The 17,958-nt window shown below is 36.1% G+C and overlaps 2 protein-coding genes across 2 annotated transcripts; both read right to left on the minus strand.

The window, feature by feature from the left end:
• Nucleotides 1-1,009: 1,009 nt before the first annotated feature.
• Nucleotides 1,010-1,636, minus strand: LOC132270229 (late embryogenesis abundant protein At1g64065-like). Its single transcript, XM_059771419.1, has one exon. The coding sequence runs from the start codon at nucleotides 1,634-1,636 to the stop codon at nucleotides 1,010-1,012; it is 627 nt and encodes a 208-aa protein (XP_059627402.1).
• A 3,146-nt stretch (nucleotides 1,637-4,782) lies between these two features.
• On the minus strand, nucleotides 4,783-5,409 carry LOC132270230 (late embryogenesis abundant protein At1g64065-like). The gene has a single exon (XM_059771421.1). It carries the CDS (start codon nucleotides 5,407-5,409, stop codon nucleotides 4,783-4,785), a length of 627 nt encoding a protein of 208 aa, XP_059627404.1.
• Between the last annotated feature and the right edge of the window lie 12,549 nt (nucleotides 5,410-17,958).

Genomic DNA, 17,958 nt, shown 5'->3' on the forward strand with positions numbered 1-17,958 from the left:
ATGTAATGAATCAAGATCTATGATTGCAAATCCCTCAAAAAGTTTTAAAAATTTGCACGTTTCCCAACAGGCTATCAGGCTGAATGTTCTGCTAGTCTTCGTGAACTTCTTCTTAGTTCTCCGCATTGCCTTCATAGGACCATGTTTGCTCTAGTCTCGATGGGGGTAGAAATTTCCTCCGCCCCCAACGGGTTTTTGTCCTGCCCCGCCCCTAATGGGAAGGATTTGATACTCTGAGTTTAAGGCTGGGCCGGATTTTTGTTTAAACTTAATCAACAACCCCTACTCTGGCAGTCTTGTACGCTCTCCTACGCAAACACACTACCAACAACTTATGCCACATAAAATCTCTATTTATATCATATCTTGATATCCGCAATTGATCATTCTTTCGATTTGATCTGAATATCGATCCATATTAATTTGTTTCTTTCAAATTATATATATTTTGAAACAATTATATATAAATTTGTTGTGGCGGAGCTGATAGGACTATGCCTACAATCCCATCTCGAGTTTTTAAGGTGCCAAAGTATATGTGCAGAAATTTGCAAGTATAGGCAAACAAATTCACACCAAATACATTCAGAATTTGTAAGAAGATACTTGTTATTGATTAGGCTAGGCCTCCTTGAATGGAAGAAAACAAAGTATAAGAACGTAGTGCTTTATCACTATTTTTTTCCTGCCCTTTTCCTTGGTCCTTGCTCTTAGTATTTATACTATGGGCTACTCCGTAAATAATGTGGGGATTGACACTCTTTTGCCCTTTTTGTGGAGTAAATAATTTTGTATCGGACCTAATTCTGTCACGTCTTTACTAGTGGGACAAGGTTGACTTTAGCCAGTTATAAATTAATCAACGCTTGAAAATAATGGGGCTAAAATTGAAAAAACAAATATTAAAGTACACATTCAGATATATTATGGAAAAATTAAATTAACAACGAATAAAAGAACCAAAGAATTTTCAGGATTTAAACTCTGAAAAGATTTGCACATATATATATCATTTGCATTTCAAATTCTGGATTTGCTGGCTTGCGGTATTAACTTCCATGGTGCAATTCATATTGATAGCTTTCTTCTTCTTCATCACCAGCATTAGCTCCACCTTTCCGGTCAATCTTGATGTGCTGCTCAGCGGCAAAATCCGGGAACTGATATCACTTCCTAATTCTGAATTGGTTGGTAAACTGTTTGATGATAGGTTTATAGCAACATTGAAACTCTTGGTTGATAGAAATTTAGCCGTTGACTTGGGAACAAAAGCATTCCCCACTTCAACACCCCTGTAAAAGAAGGTAATTGTACTATTGTCGAATTTGTAGGGACCGAAGTTGGTGTTCTTGACACCAAGTCGAGCATTCATTCTCATGTCAAATGATGATGCTGTGACACTAAATGTCTCAAATGAGGCAGTACGAATGCGGAACTTGGGAGTTTTGACCTTCATGACAGTGAGTGAAAAGATGACTATAACAATGGTTTGGAACACAACAAAAGCAGCAATATATAGAATAAGTTTCTTGCGTTTCTGGCGTTTGAGTTGTTTGGATTGTGCCTCTTCGTCTACGTGGCCATAGCTATTTGGTTCTGGCATGTGATGCCCTGGTTGCTGCTGCTTCTCTGCCATTAATCTTCTTGATAAATATTGACTTGTCTAGAAATATTGTGGTGGGAGTGAAATATGAGCAGCTATATGAATATGCTATATATACACCTGTAACTGTATAGATTTGAAGATCTGTTGGTGAGTATTTTTTGGGTTTGTGTGGCAAGCTATATTTATAATGAAAAGGTGTGTGCTTGTGATGGATGTAAAATAATTATGGAACACCTTCCTTGATGCTTTCACTGACAAGGACATAAGGGTAGACTATCTAGAACGCGCCTGAGTACGCGCCTGAGTGGTTTGAATTATTATTATTATTATTTGTGTGTAGATTTTTTATTCCAATATTTTGGTACGCAACAATATTTAATATAAAATAACTGTTTCAATAATATCAGATGATTTAAATAAAATCTCGGTTAAAATAATATTAGATGCTTCCACTGGAAATAATATCAGATGATTTTTTATTCCAATAAACGTTGTAGGCTTGTAGCTTTAAATGCCGTATAATATGCTGTCATTTTCTTGTGTTAATTTTGTTTAAATTCATCCCCACTTACCAACCTACCCATTATATAATTTTTTCAAATAGCATGGATGACAAAAATATGAACATCAGTGTTTTTTTAAAAGTTGAAGTTAACCCATACATACTGGTAATATTATTTCTAGCGGGAGTGGAAACACTCATTCTTTTTCTTTTGAAGAAGAAGAAGTTACCCTAGCTAATCACATCTCACTAAGAGAAGTTTTCTTAGTTTGACAGCTTAGGTGTGTACATTAAAGTACTCTGCGTGGAAAATTCTTTGAATTATTAGGACGCGTAGATGTGTATGGAGAAAAAAATGTCCTATACAGTCCCACCTGTCATATAGGACATATATATATTGGAAAAAATGGACCATGTTAGCCTGCCAAACAATTGGAAATGACAGCCATATCCTATTTTTTTGGGTAGTTAAGTGACACAGGAGTATTATTCCTTTGTCTATGAGAAGAGGAAAAAATGATATAATATGGTTGCCATTTACTAAGTTGAATCCTTATATAATATGATTAATATAACCCATTTTGGTTTTTTGATATTTCTTTGAAGGCATACCCTTTGATGAGACGTTCATCATTAAATTCCCCTGCTTTATTTTGTATGATATAAAAATTAAAATTTTTACGTTTTGATGGAATAAAATAAAAGTGCAAAGTGCGAAAAGCTTTTTCTTTAACATCCCCATATATTTTGGGGCTCTGAATTTTTCCTAAAAGATTAAGAGTCCTTTTTGTGGAAGGTCTAACATTGGCTCAATTTTTGTTTTTTTCATTTTTATTTTATTAACCGATAAGTAATTCACATACCTATTTTTTTCACATTTTTTATACCATCACTAGTAATTCACATATTGGAGTTTGTCCCACAATTTTTTTACAGCACGGCAAGAAACCGGCACCTCCACTCTTTGTTCCAAACGGAACTCAAACGCTAAACCTTCAACAATCCTTATTGGTCTATTTGCTCATCTTTAGAAAAATTAAGGAAGATATCTCTAAATACATCTAAGTTTACAATTGATCGAACATTGATGGACAATCTATATCAGGAAAGTGAGAGTTCATAATCGAAGCAGCCAAATCCTATATGATGATTTCTAAGGTTATAATCCACCATTGAGTATAAACTCAATTTTGAATTTAGGTGTTTGTGTTTGGCCTGTAAAATTGTTCAGTTCCATTTGAATTGATGGGCGTGCCAGGAACTGTAAAAGTTCGAAGTGAAGACTCCAAATAATATTCCAATTGAAAATTTGAAAGAAAAAGGCGACTGAGAAGAGGTCTGGAGTGACCACCTCTAAGCTCTTTTTTGCCTTTATAGGAAAGGACTTAAGGAGGATTTTGTGACTTGAATAAAAAGAAACTAAAGTGCATTACTTGAAAGTAAAGCTACTAGAAAGTAATTCTTGGAAAGAAAGTGTTGAAATTAAATTAAAGATAATGAAGATACATTCCAGAGAATGTAAAGGCAATCGAAATTGAAAGATAATTCCAATTGATGTTGTTTGATGTGTGTCAAACAACATTTCTAAAGTACAAAGAAGTGTCTATTTATAGATTTTCTCTAATGGCAGTTACTGCACAATTCCAGCAACAATAGAGATGCTTCCAAGGGAACGTCTGATTTGTACCAAGTGTCCCATTTCTCCCTCAGTCTTCTCATGTTGGTCCTAATTAGTACAAATTGGTGTTTGCCTTTTTAATGTTAAAACATGGTGTAATAGAGCTGTCAAAGGCTTATATGATTACCATTGTTGTGCACGGTGGCTTATATCATCTCACATGGGTTGTATAGTCTTTTATCATCTTGTGACATAATTTCACAATGTTTTAAGATAGTACGTTGTAGCTATTCAGCCTATGCAGGCTATTTTCATTGTTAACTGAGGTTCAGTATATGAAAATTAGCTACATAGATTTTCAGGGGTACTATGGTCATTTCACAGTTGTATATATATGTCAAGGGCTTATATGATTACCATTGTATTATATGTTTATACATATGTTTAGATAGCTACCTTACATTGAACAGCGTGTGATTTAGCCTGCATTGTGAATTATATAGTCTCAGTAACAGGTTTGGGCTAAGAATGACAAGTGGCTTTTACAGGGTATTTTGGTCTTTCTACTTGAAGCTTGTGTGATACCGCAAATTTTAAAGATATAGGTTGATCAAGTTCACACTCAGAAATTAAAGGATATCAAAATAATTAATAATGCTCGTTGGTCTATCGCTAAAGTGTATTTTAATTTTTTTATTTTTGATACATATATTTTTAAAGTACCCCTTTAATTGTGCCCATATCAATTTGGCGCAGGAGTGAAATTGTTTTTGGGGGAAGCTGTATTGAGTGAAAAATTTTGGGAGTGTCCGGTTAAATTTGAACAAATATGTCGTTTCATCGGTTATAAAGTAAATAATTAAATAAAGTAGTGGGGGCGCTTAATAATGGGCTAAAAATTGAGCCTTATGAATCAAAAAGGAGAAAAGGAAGATGTGGAAAAAATATTTTAAGAACACATTCGGATATATAAAGGAAAAATTAAATTAACAAAGAACAAGAGAACCAAAGAATTTTCGGGAAATAAATTCTGAACAGATTTACGCAAATAATATATCATTTGCATTTCAAATTCTGGAGTTGCTGGGTTGCGATATTGACTTCCATGGTGCAATTCATATTGGTAGCTTTCTTCTTCTTCATCACCAGCATTAGCTCCACCTTTCCGGTCAATCTTGATGTGCAGCTCAGCGGCAAAATCCCAGAATTGAAATCACTTCCTAATTCAGAATTGGTTGGTAAAGTGGTTGATGATAGGTTTATAGCAACATTGAACCTCTTGGTGGATTGAAATTTAGCTGTTGACTTGGGAACAAAAGCATTCCCCACTTCAACGCCCCTGTAAAAGAAGGTAATGGTACCATCGTCGAATTTGTAAGGGCCAAAGTTGGTGTTCTTGACACCAACTCGAGCATTCATTCTCATGTCAAATGATGATGCCGTGACACTAAAAGTCTCAAATGAGGCAGCACGAACGCGGAACTTGGGAGTTTTGACCTTCATGACAGTGAGTGAAAAGATGGCTATAACAATGGTTTGGAACACAACAAATGCAGCAATATACAGGATAAGTTTCTTGCGTTTCTGGCGTTTAAGTTCTTTGGTTTGTGACTCTTCATCTGCTCGGCCATAGTTATATGGTGTTGCCGAGTTATGCCCTGGTTGCTGTTCCTTCTCTGCCATTAATCTTCTTGATAAAGATTGACTTGTTTAGAAATATGGTAGTACAGAAATGGTGGTGGGAGTGAAATTTGAGCAGTTATATAAGAATACTTGTACTGAAGATTTGAAGAACTCTTGGTGAGGATTCTAGGGGTTTGTGGCAATCTTTATTTATAATAAAAAGTTATGTGCTTGTCATAAATGTAAGAAAATTATAAAACACCGTCCTTGAAGCTTTCACTTGGACTAAAAGTTTGACTTTCTAGAAACGCGCCTAAATGTTTTGATTTTATAGTGGAGTAGTTTTTTTGACACTATTATTTTTGTTTGTCGTATTATATCATATGAATGATCTTTGACTAACATCAAATGATTCTAGAGGAAGCATTCACAGTGCTGCACATGACCCCACTCTTTAATTCTCGGATTATTCTACTAATTAAAAGCGTTAGTTGAACTTGGAAGTCACCTCTTAAGAGAACCTTTTTTTGAATTATTGGCTTGTGTATGGAAGAAAAGTCCTACATGGTGGGCTTGGATTGGAACACACCATAAGTTAAAAAAATGGGAAAACAATGGGCCATGTTAGCGTTCCAAACAATTAATATGACCGTCATCATTTCTTTATTATTATTTTGTTTTTGTTTTTGATTGCTAAACTGACAGTGGTACTAGTCCTCAATCTATAGAAAAGGAAAGATGGTATGACACCATTGCCATCTACCAAGTTAATTCGGTTAAGTACAAAAAAAAAAAATATGTCCTTTTCATTTTAAAAATATACAAATAATATTTTTAATATTCAAACGTTATTCTTTTAATTTTAAAATAGTGCGAATAATAAAGACTTTTTGTTAGAAGAGCAGATAAAAATACGAAAATATTTCTCAATTTTATTTTATTGAATAATAATAAAAAATGATACAAAGTTGAAATTACTTTAAAGGACAAGTCTCAAAATGCCGACGTTTTATGCTTGAAGTCCCCATTCGATAATTCCTAAAACGCCGACGTTTTATTCTTAAAGTTTGGCTCTTCTGCTACGCCGTAATAGGATCTGAGCTCGCCGGTTGACACTAGTTTGGGCTGTGAGAATCAAAAATCTTGGCCTATGTTCGCCTCAATCGACACTATGTGGAGTGATTGATGGGTGTGGTTGCTAGAAATGTTCAACTCGTTCAATTTTCCTCTTCTTCGTGGCTTATCGCCGTCACTGAGTCCGATGAAGATGTCAAAGCACCAAGCATGTGTGCCTCACGCCGAGTCTGATTCAGCGGTGACCCAGAATCGTCTTCTTAATTTCAAAGTTGTACCTAATATTCCGGCGATGGACGCTCTGTTGCAGGTCACGCTTCTGCGTCGCAGTGACGGCGGCGCGGCGTGCAAGATCTGCCTTTGACCGCTTTCCCTTCTACCTCTTCACGATCTGACCTATCTTTTTTCTTTCCTCCCTTTCTCTCTTTACACTTTCTCTCACTAAACTGACTGTCTTTCTCTCCGGTGATGGTGTTGGATTCCTCAGCCGGTGATGGTGTTTCCCGGACATAATTTGACGCGGAGAGAGAAAATATTAAAAAATGAAAAAAAAAAAATTGGAAAGTACTAAAAAAATGGAAATTATTTAGGAAGAAAAAGAGACTTTAGAGAGGAGAGAGAAATAAATAAATAAATAGAAATTACTTAGAGAGAGAAAGAGCCAAATTAAAGAGGAGAGAGAAAATATTTTTATTATATATAAAGAAATAATTAAATAGGAGTAATATATATTATATATAGAATGCTTAAAAACAATGAATTATTTAGTTAAAACGGAGAGAATAATGAAAATTAAAAATTACTTTCATATTTGTCAAATTTCGTTCGAAGTTGTCTAATTTTGTCGGATCATAACCACCACCGGCAACTCTAATCTCTGCTTTGATGATGGATGTGCTGATATATTACAGCCAAATTAAAAAATTAAAGAGGAGAGAGAAAATATTTTTATTATATATAGAATAATTAAATAAGAGTAATATATATTATATGTAGAAAACTTAAAAATAATGAATTAATGTATTTAGTTAAAGAGGAGAGAATAAAGAAAATTAAAAATTATTTTGATATTTGTAAATAAACCCCTTCTATTTTTTAAAGTGTGCAAAAAACCCCCTGTGTTTTCAAAGGGGTATTTTGAGTAATATAAAAGGGTAGTTTTGGTATTAAAGGTCAATTTATAGTCACATGCACGGCACATACCAATTTTCTTGGTCAGAAGCCCTTATTTGCACTATTTTGAAACTACAGGGGTGGCATTTGAACACCAGGGTGTTAGTTACATATTTTTGAAACTAAAGAAGTGTTTTTTGCATTTACCCCAAGTTAATTCTGTCCATAAAATCACCGATTTTTTAATTTATTTTTTCTGGCATCCGCTATTAAATTTCCCCTGCTCTATGTGTGATGATATCTATCAATTTTTTTATTTTAGAAAAATATTTGGATTCTAATTTTTCTAAAAAGATTAAAATCCTTTTTGTGGAGGATCTAAATTGGGAACTATTGGCTCACATTTATTTATTTATATCATGAGTAATAATATACTCTTTCCATTTCAGTATAGTTGTTTATTTCGTAAACTGTGACTCAAACATACTCTTTCTGTCCCAAAATAAGTGTCATACTTTTATTTTTTATCTGTTCTAAAATAATAATTCACTTTTCTTTTTCGAATAATATATTTTATATCTTTCCATATATGTTATTTGAGTTTAAAATTTTAAACTTGAATATTCAAAACTTAAAAGGACAAGTTAGTAACTTTTTAGGGAGACAATTTATGTTTCACATGTCCTCTTAAAAATTATTACAGATCATAAACGACACTTAAATTGGGCAAGAGGGGGTAGCATTCATATACTGATAGGACTCGACACCCAAGGAGTGGGACCCTTAAGTATTCCTTTCTGTCCATACAAATTACATCTACCTACTATGACGCCTACATGAAAACACTCGGATGTCGTAAATTCAAAGCATGCCACTATGCACGTTACACATGTCAAACATTTAGCATGTGTTAAAATAGTGTTTTCTCAAAGGTTGCGTCATTTTAAACCTGTTATGTGTTTAAGTGATAAATTCCTTTTAAAAATCTGTTTTTATTTTGCATCTCACATGCATTTGAAATAAATAGTTGCTCCTTTAAGCACTTCAACGACACAACCTGTCACGTATGCTTATTTTACATCCATGGTAAAATAATCAGCATACATCAAAGCAATAGTAAATTGCTATTTATTCCAAAAACAAACATATCCTGTTTTCCACAATCTAGATACAAAATGCAGGAAATACATGGGAAGGCAACAATAGAGTGTTGAAGATGCTGTGACCCAAAGTCGGTGACCCTGACTGCTAGAAATGGGTTCACTCTAGCTTTTTCCAATTGATCATACTTGAAAGAAGAACCCCCATACTTAATATACGTGAGCACCCTGTGGTAGGGCATCCTCTCTCTAGCGAGAAATGCTAAAGTGGTAGGATGTCGCACTTATCGAGGGTGCCACAAGTCCAACAAGGGATAGTCTACCCTCGAGAGAACCGTAGTCAACCAATGATAAGGGGGACATACATTACTGATACCGCCCATTCCAAAGGTCGTCCAAGCACCTTCGACGAAGCCTCTAGACCTCTTCGACATCCAGCAAAAGAAGTGTTAATACCATTAATTTAGGCCCATGGAAAACTGACATGTGACGAGTTCCTTGGGAACTGGTCATACCAGATTATTGTTCCAGCAACTGGAAAGGGATGTCACGTTAAGAATAAAATAGAAGTGCTACTCAATAAGCAGTTCCACCCAGCAACTTGAACTTTGAAGCATAGAACCACTCAGATGCCATCACGTGGAACAAAAGATTGAGTCAAAAGGAATTGGGATCCAATAAGGAAACGTCCATCAAAAGAATACATGTGGCATTCAATTGCCACATGTCAAATGCTAGTTCCCTAAAATAAGAGATGAGGAAATTCAAATCAAGTATTGAAGAGGTAACGTGTTACTCCAAATATAAATTCTAACTTACCATATAAGTTCGGATTGTGTCTAAAATTAAGGAGTCCCATTAAGTGAGGGTTTATAGAAGAAGAAGATCTCCTAAAGGCTAAGATTCAATCTAGATACATTACAAAGAGGAAGGATTTTAGGAGCATGATATGGAAGTTGCCATATGAATAGCAGTATGTCCAAAGTAGGTAAAAACCGTTTAAGGAAGTTGCTAAATTCTTGGTGTCTTGCATAAAATCAAAACGTAGGATTTATTTTTCAAATTAAAAGGAACTATATGTGACACAATCCTAGCAAAAATGGTGTACATGGTTGCCATACGAGGAAGTCTTGTGTCAAAGTGGACTATATCAACTATACCAAATGACATGTCAACTCTAGAAGGCAGCCACTTGCCTTATTTAGGTGAAGAAGTTGCTAAAAATTAGTAAGTGGGTTAAGAACATGGAGCATTTACCAAAGAAAGATGAGCAAAAGAAGGAAGGTCGTGATCCTTTCCACAGGCATTTTCAGAACATGGGTAAAGGCTTGCGACAAGAATTCAATCACCAAAATCACTCCTCAGAAGTTGCAGATCATGAGAACACATGGTGCACAATCCGGACATTCTACTTGGAAGCATCCCAAACTACTATTGGAACTCTCAACAAATCTCATTAGAGAAATTCCATAAATAAAGCACTTCTTTGTAACTTGAAGACCCTACACACACAACAATCTTAATAACACTTTGCTATCTTTATTCATGTATTTACATTCCCTGCAATGTATTTACATAATGTTTAATTCAAGTTCTGCACATTATTCCTTTACTTTCCAACAAGTAATATTTAGTGCGTTTTCTTTCAAGTCCTGCACTTGTGCTTTCAATTTCTTTCCCACTCATTTTGTAACTCTCCTCAAGTCATTTTTCAAGGCAAAAAGAACCCCAGAAGTGGTCATTCGAGGCTTCTTCGTCAATCATCTGATCTTACAATTCCATACTAGATTATTGTTTAAATCTCTTTTTGAATGACAACGATTCCTGTCATGCCCGCACCTTCCATTCACCTAGAAATGACTTGTTTTTAATTGATAAATAAGAAGGATAGGAGCAAAAGCACAATCAGCAAACTAATCAATAGAGCATGCTTACTAAAAGCAATAGGTAAAATAACAAGAGAACAATATGCAAAGGTATGATCGTAACTCATAACTTTCAATTACGAAGTAGTAAAGGTAAAATAATAATTTTTTCCTGTCTTTTGTGGTAAAAATCGTAATTTTTGTCATTTTTACATCCTAAGCGTAAAAATGTAATTTTGCCCAGGGGTAGAATAGTATATTATCAGATTACAATAATGTGACAATATCTCACATCATGCCTAAAAGGTCCAAACTTTGACCTTTGCCCCATTTCTTTAAGTGCAATTGCTATTTTAGTCATTCAAGGGTAAATTCGTAAAATTCCCCTAGCCATTGGACCCATGGTGTCCTCCATCTTTACATCATCAACCTAGTATGGTCCATCTACATGCTTTACAAACACGAGGCCTATTATGGCCCGAAATTCTCATAAATCTCGGGAAAGGAGCAATCTAAGTCAAGTCAAGGCCTATTAATGGCCTAAACATAGCAAGAAGCTCATGTAATGAGCTATCTACCCCCAGATAAGACTTTATATAGTCTGACATATGTCAAGACCCCTTCCACGGGCCTTCAAAACTCACACCTAGGCCTAGTATGACCTAGCCCCATTTTATCATTATTTTATTTTATTTCATCACATGCTACCTAAGCCGTGTTTTATTCTCAAATTTAGTACCCACATCATCCATATATATATACACCTAGATCCGCATGGCTATCTATAACCCTCTAATCCATTTTTAGCCTATGCACACACAATCCCATACTCCATCTTCAAGTACACCTCCAATATACACACAAGAATAAAGTGCTACCATGAACACACACTCGTATGTGCACAACAACCAGAAATAGGTTTATATATCGTTATCATTATCATTTTCGAGTCTATGTGATTCTACATTATCATCACAACCATACATACATGTGTTCATATACACATACATTCATATACATCTGGCTGAACCGTGTAGTGCCACAAAAACATGCGCACAAAAACATTCCTATATGCATGCCATCATCATTGAAGTATCATATTGCACAAATATAGTCTTATATGGAAGCATGTACACATCATACTATAGTCTTATATGGAAGCATGTACGCATCATATTTCAACCTTTCACATGTATATACAAATATATGTGCATGTATAATTTGGAAAAAAAAATTAAAAAATTTGGGCAAAGAAGTGTACGCGAATCAAGGAGAGTTGCAGATCAAGGTGTAGAGGTCATACTCCATCACTTTCTATCACTTTATCGCTTTCCAAGCAATCCTGGAACACTTCACAATGGCGGATGAAAGAAACTGTCCATGACTTAAATAGTCGCACCTAGAGCTATGACTATTCATTTTTAAGGTAAAAGGCACACCTAATTGCCGCCTCAGACACGACCTAGTTGTTTTGAGAAGGAATCAAGCAAGTCGTGACTACAAGAGCGATTGCTCAGTGGGAATTTGAATTTTGAAATTAAAATATAAAAATTATCCTTTGAGCCCTACACTTCAAGAAAATTCTAGTTTAACCCGGCAAAACGACCACACAAGTAAAAAATGCCTTTTTCACCTTCGACACCCCGCAAAATTACCAAAATGCCTTAGAGCATTTTTTAGTCTCTTTTACACCACATAAGGTGTAAAATGACAAGAATGCCTCTGAGCAACCTTAGCGGCATCCTTTAATCAAACGTTCATTACAACCACATCATAACAAGTACCAACGTGGTGTTTGTAAATACCCATATTCAATCCACAAGCCTACATTGTCATGACAAACGAGGCAAGGCACCTCGTTATAAATCAACAAACTATCCATGAATTTTGCACCAGTTATAGTGCAAAATAACATATATTTACATCTTTGTTCAATATTGTTGCACAACTTTAAATAAAGAGGGGCAGCTATAGACAACGCATTTTGCCCTACCCTCTCCCGTTGGTCTCTGGAAAAGTTTAGGCCATCAGATTGTAAATCGGACACCGTTATCATTCTCAGAGCACCTAAGGTTCATCCCGATCGGAGGTTCGTAGCATCCGATCTCCTTAATTCAAAAGAAAATGGCAAAATAATCATTTCACACTAGAGCACATTGATTGAAGCATTTTACTAGAGAACAGACCCTACTAATGGATCTAGAACGTTAAAAACTTTTGGATTGACCCTAAAAACATATTTTTCGGTGACCTGCAAAGGAAAAACGGTTAAAAATATCCAAAAGAAGTTTATAAAGGTCATCCAATGATGTCACACAGCTAACATCATCAATTTTGGATAAAAACCCCAAAAGAAACATACTCATGCAGATTCCCAACGTGGCTGTAACGACCCGGTCATTTGCCTTCCTTTCCTTTTTCCTGAAATTTTACGAATGAATTTTTTTCGTTTAAATTTCTTTTCTGAGCTCTATTTCGTGTAGCTTAGTGTCATCTCGAGTGCTCAGAATTGGTTCCTGAGAATCTTTTCCATAGATTGACAACTTCCTTTGAGGACCGAGTCATTTTCACATTTTTCGTTTTTTGACACTATGCGCTATTTCGTCCTTTTCCCTATTCTGTCTTATCTCCGTTTGTCAGTTTTTGGTACAACCTCACTTCTCATGCTCGGAGTTGGTTTTTGACTTCACGTGCCTTCATCTTGAGTGGTTTCCATGAAATACGTATCTTTACTTTTGCAAGAAAATACTCTGGTTGCTCCCGGTGTCCATAGGGGCATGGATGCAAAGTTCTTTAAAATTATTTTCTTTTCTTGGGTCTTTTTGAATATATTGTTGCCTTGTGTAATGATTTGCACACTTCGTATTTAACATCATTCATACATAGCGTGTAACGAATCGCACACTGAAGATTCGACATTCATCACATCATATTAGTTGTGGACTTAGAGTATGTATTGTATAGGTTTCCAAATTTGGTTATGCTTAGTAGATAGTTGATTATCTTGCATATTCCTGTTGATATATGCGTTGTTGCACAACTTGTTGATTTTGGAAACTTAGGGATGTCGTTATTTGACTATGGCTAGGACGTGGTTCTAGTACGAGGGATAGTCCCTCTATATGGTCTAGTGCGCACATAGGGAGGTTACCCATGGGCTAGTAACCCTAAAGTAACTATGTTGTCGGTCTGATCCGGCGTGACATCCGAGTATCCACTTTGTTTTATTTCGCATTTCATTTTCAAGTTGATAACTAGATGATGTTGTAACTTGTTGTTTCTTATTTGTCATTCCATTTTAAGTTACAGGATGTTAACTGTGCGAAATTGTGCTTTATGCTTTGTATTGGAAGTTCCAATGTTGGTTAAATTGCATCGATATTGAAAATCGTGTTTTGACGTTCTAATAAAGTTTAGGATTGATCCTATTGATTCATTTATAACATAGACATTAGGTGGCATGAACCACTACTGTTATTTTGTGCTTTAGATTCTAAGTTGATGGCTTTGAGAACTTAAACCTTGTTGCATTGTATAACATGCTCTTTTGTTGTTGAATTGCAAGGATAATGTGATTCTTGTTAACTTGTATTCAAATATGCTTTTGTCATGTTATATGGATTACTCTAGACCTAGTTCAATTGTATTGAAAATGCAATTCATGTTAATCTATGCTCAAGCATTGTTCTTATCGTGTTCTTTGGATTATCCCAACCATGATTCGTTTCATACATGTATGTATATCATGATTCTTGTTGCTTAGACTCTAAGGTAGCTTAGGATGCTCCCCGAGTCTCACTTGGACATAGACGTTAGGTGGCATGAGCCCCTTTAACATGTTTCGCCTTAAGGTGATAAATTTGTAAAATGCTAGGTCGATGCATGCTCATCTCCTATGTGTAGTTTTATGTTACTCACCCCTATGATACTGGGGCATATTTCAGGTATAAAGACTTGGTTCGTGAAGCCTAGCATTCCTCGGATGTCGTGTAGTTTTCAAGTTTCCATTTCATGCAAATGTTAGCATGAAATGTCATTTTGTAGACTTATATGTCAAAATATGTATATTTGATTCCATGTATGTAATGTGTATTTAAGTACACTCCTTTCAATGTATTTGATATGTATGAGATGAGGCCGGAGGCCAATGACATGTATATTGTATTTTATGCAACTTTTTAACTTCATGAAATGTTATGAAAAACTTAAAAAATCGCAAGTCATTCCTTCACCACGGTTGCATCGGGTGTGGGAATTCCATTTTCATTCTTTTATAGGGTCTTATTAATCTTGTATGAAGTGTGGCCAAGGGCCAAACGGTCATTTGATCCCGTTTTGCATTTTTGGATTCCATGTTTTCCATTCCAAGTCTATTTTTTCCTTTTTGCCCGTTGGGGGGTCGGATTTTGCATCGGCTATATTTTTAAGCCATGGACCATTGTAGCGCGTCTAAATAGGTAAGTTACGTTTGTGTGCATAGTCGTTTCCGGGCAAAACCTCATCGTTTGTGTTTTGAGCCTCTTGTGAATTCATTTCGCATTTTTTTTTGCATATTCTGATTTAGGGGCATTATGGACCTTTCACCTCAGTTTTATTTTCTTCTTTTGATATGGTCGCTTAGAAAATGTGATTTTAGGGGGGGTTTCTTTTTCGTGTTTTTCCAGAAAAGGTCGTCTTGGTACTGGAAATCCCTCGTGAAGTTTCAGCTTCCAGTTTTCATTTAGCAGCTTTATGACCCTCTTGTTCAGTTCTGATCTAGGGGCATTTTGGGAATTTCACAGTGAGTTTTTTTCGATTCCCTTCACATTGTCAGGTAGAAAACTCGATTTTAGGGGGGGTTTCTTCTTCGTGTTTTTCCAGAAAAACTCGTCTTGACCTCCGTTTCAAGCCTCAGTTTTGGGCAGATCAAAAAAAATGTAGCAGCAGCCAAGGGCTACCACCAGCCATGTCTTTGGGCACCGGCATGCACGCCGGTGGGCTCGCGCATGGGCGCCGTGTGCGCCATGGCCCCTCGTCAGGCTGCCGCGACGTCAATTCTTCTTTTAGGCTTTTCTCCTTCGTCCGGATTCCGATTCAAGTGAATTTTTTTTTGAACTTGACTAGTTTTTCGCTGTCTTTCCAACGGTGTGCTCAGTTGCACCCAGTTCTTCCTGGATAATTACTAGTTTACCCTTTTTGCTTTAAGTGCTCATTTTTCTTCGTCATGCCGTTTCTCCTTCGTTCGGACTCCGAATCATGCGATTCTTGAGTCCATCCTGATTAGTTTTTCGTTGTCCTTCCAACGGTGTGCTCAGTGGCACCTGAATTTACAGTTTTTAGAAATGACTATTTTGCCCCTGGAGGCTTATTTGTCATATTTTCGATCTTTTGCTTCCGCATCAGTTCTTGTTGAGTTCCACGACCTCATGGAAGGTCACTTTGACTTCTTAAAGTCTTGTTTTCTATTTTCGCTTCCGCATTCGGATCCGTTATCGAATCATCCTTACGGTTCATCACAGGACACGCTGGCCTAAAAACCAAGGTCGTCACAGGTGGTATCAGAGCGTCCGGTGATCGGTTGGTCAATTAACATCAGCCTTCGCAATAGCACGAATCATTGTAAAATAGGGCTATTGGTCGGGTAAGTCAAACCACTGGGACTGCGCTAGTCTATGGTAACCTAAGAGTCTAGAATTGTTCTTAGAATGATAAGGGGTAATAAGGGTTTGTTTGTTTGTCACTAAATTAGGAATTCAAAGATACATTAACAATAAAATTGTAAGAAATTTAGAAAGAGAGATCTAGGTAGAGAAGACTAAGGAGATAAATTCACACTACACCCTAAGTACATGCTAGATTAAGTCTAAATTGGTGATGGACAATATATGCAATGGTCAAGAAATACATGACAACACTTAGTTACCATATATTTGTTAAGAGATCCATTAAATTGGCACAAGAATGATCCTTCAAAAGCTAACACATTGAACTACCTAAACTAGGATGTAGAGTCAAATATATTATCTTAAGCTAAAGACCATCAAGCATTCAAGCAAATGACAAAGCACATGAAGTAGGAAACTAGCATAACCCATCAAAGGAAGTTCCTAAGCAATGGACTATCCATTTTTCTATCAACATGCCTTGAAAACATTTCATAGTTTTCTCCCCATTGTCACCATGAGAATACAAGCAATAAGATTAATGTAAGAATCATCAAGTCAAGCTAAATAACTTACTTCAATCATTTAAACATAATAAAGTTCATTACAAGAAGTAATATGCTCTAAACTATGAAAAGACCAAAATCTATACATTAAAATCACCAAAATAGAACCTAATCTAGAACATGAACAACAAGGGGAGGCTTCATCACCTCCCTAGATAGAGTTTAGTTACCCATTGATGCACTAGAGGAAGGAGGAAGCTTGAAGAAAGACTCCATTTTCGTGCTCCTTCCTTTGCTTCAAGAACACCTTTTTTTGCTCTCTTCTCTCTCTTCTAATCTTGTAGAAAATGAAGGATTCTCTAATTATGTGGTCTTCCCTCTCTCTTATCAAGCTCAAGCCAAGGCTCTCTCTCCTCCAAGGAACACCTCCAACCACTTCATAAAGAAGGAAGATGGCATTGAGGAAACCAATGTGCAAGTGGCTGAAATTGAGCCATTTCCGAGTGCAATCTGCCAAAATTTCAAGCACTCGAAGGGTGGTCTCGAGCACTCTAAATTAGTGTAATGAGCAACATGCAATTCTTGCCCATCTCTGACCCACTGTGGAAGAATAACCATAACTTTGTGCTCCAAACTACGAATGATGATCTGTTTAAAGATTTGGAGAGCTGATTTAGAGCTTTAAAAACTTTATGTTTTGATGAAGACCCAATTCTCAAGTCTGGTTGGTCGAAAATGGGGAGAAAGGCAGTACTTCAGTGCTGCCAGGCAGTTCTGCGCACCTCTGTTAAGAAGATCATAACTCTCTGCTCCGAACTCCGAATGACAAACCGCTTGAAGATTTGGAAAGCTGATTCAGAGCTATAAATCTTTCATGTTATGATGGAATTCCAGTTCTTGAGTTTGCTAGGTCGAAAATGGCAACAAAAGTCAGGTTCTACTGCTGCCAGAATTTCAGAATTGGCACCCTTTTTGTTCAAAATTCCACAAGGCATCATTTTTGCTTCCTTTTTGCAATTTAACCTGAAAATGTACAAAAACATGCAAATGCAGATCATCTACATAAAATAATCAATTAATGGACTTTGTTAACGTAATTTAGGGCGCTTGAATATATAGTATTCGGCACTTATCATCCGGGTTCGAATACCTTGGACGTCGGGTTTTGGGTGCATATCATGCTCACGTTGTTTTGCTTTGATGTGTCATTTATATCTTGATAACATGCCTTCTTTGATAACATTTCTTGTATGATAACATGTTCACATGCTTAGGTGCTTTGAGACATCTATTATTTGTTAAGCATACT

This window comes from Cornus florida, unplaced genomic scaffold, assembly GCF_030987335.1.
Source record: "Cornus florida cultivar Cherokee Brave unplaced genomic scaffold, ASM3098733v1 CherokeeBrave_3.0.0_Hap2_Chr08, whole genome shotgun sequence".
NCBI lineage: Eukaryota > Viridiplantae > Streptophyta > Magnoliopsida > Cornales > Cornaceae > Cornus > Cornus florida.

Coding starts and splice junctions, on each gene's coding strand:
- LOC132270230 (XM_059771421.1), bottom strand. CDS start 5,409: ATGGCAGAGAAGGAACAGCAACCAGGGCATAACTCGGCAACACCATAT.
- LOC132270229 (XM_059771419.1), bottom strand. CDS start 1,636: ATGGCAGAGAAGCAGCAGCAACCAGGGCATCACATGCCAGAACCAAAT.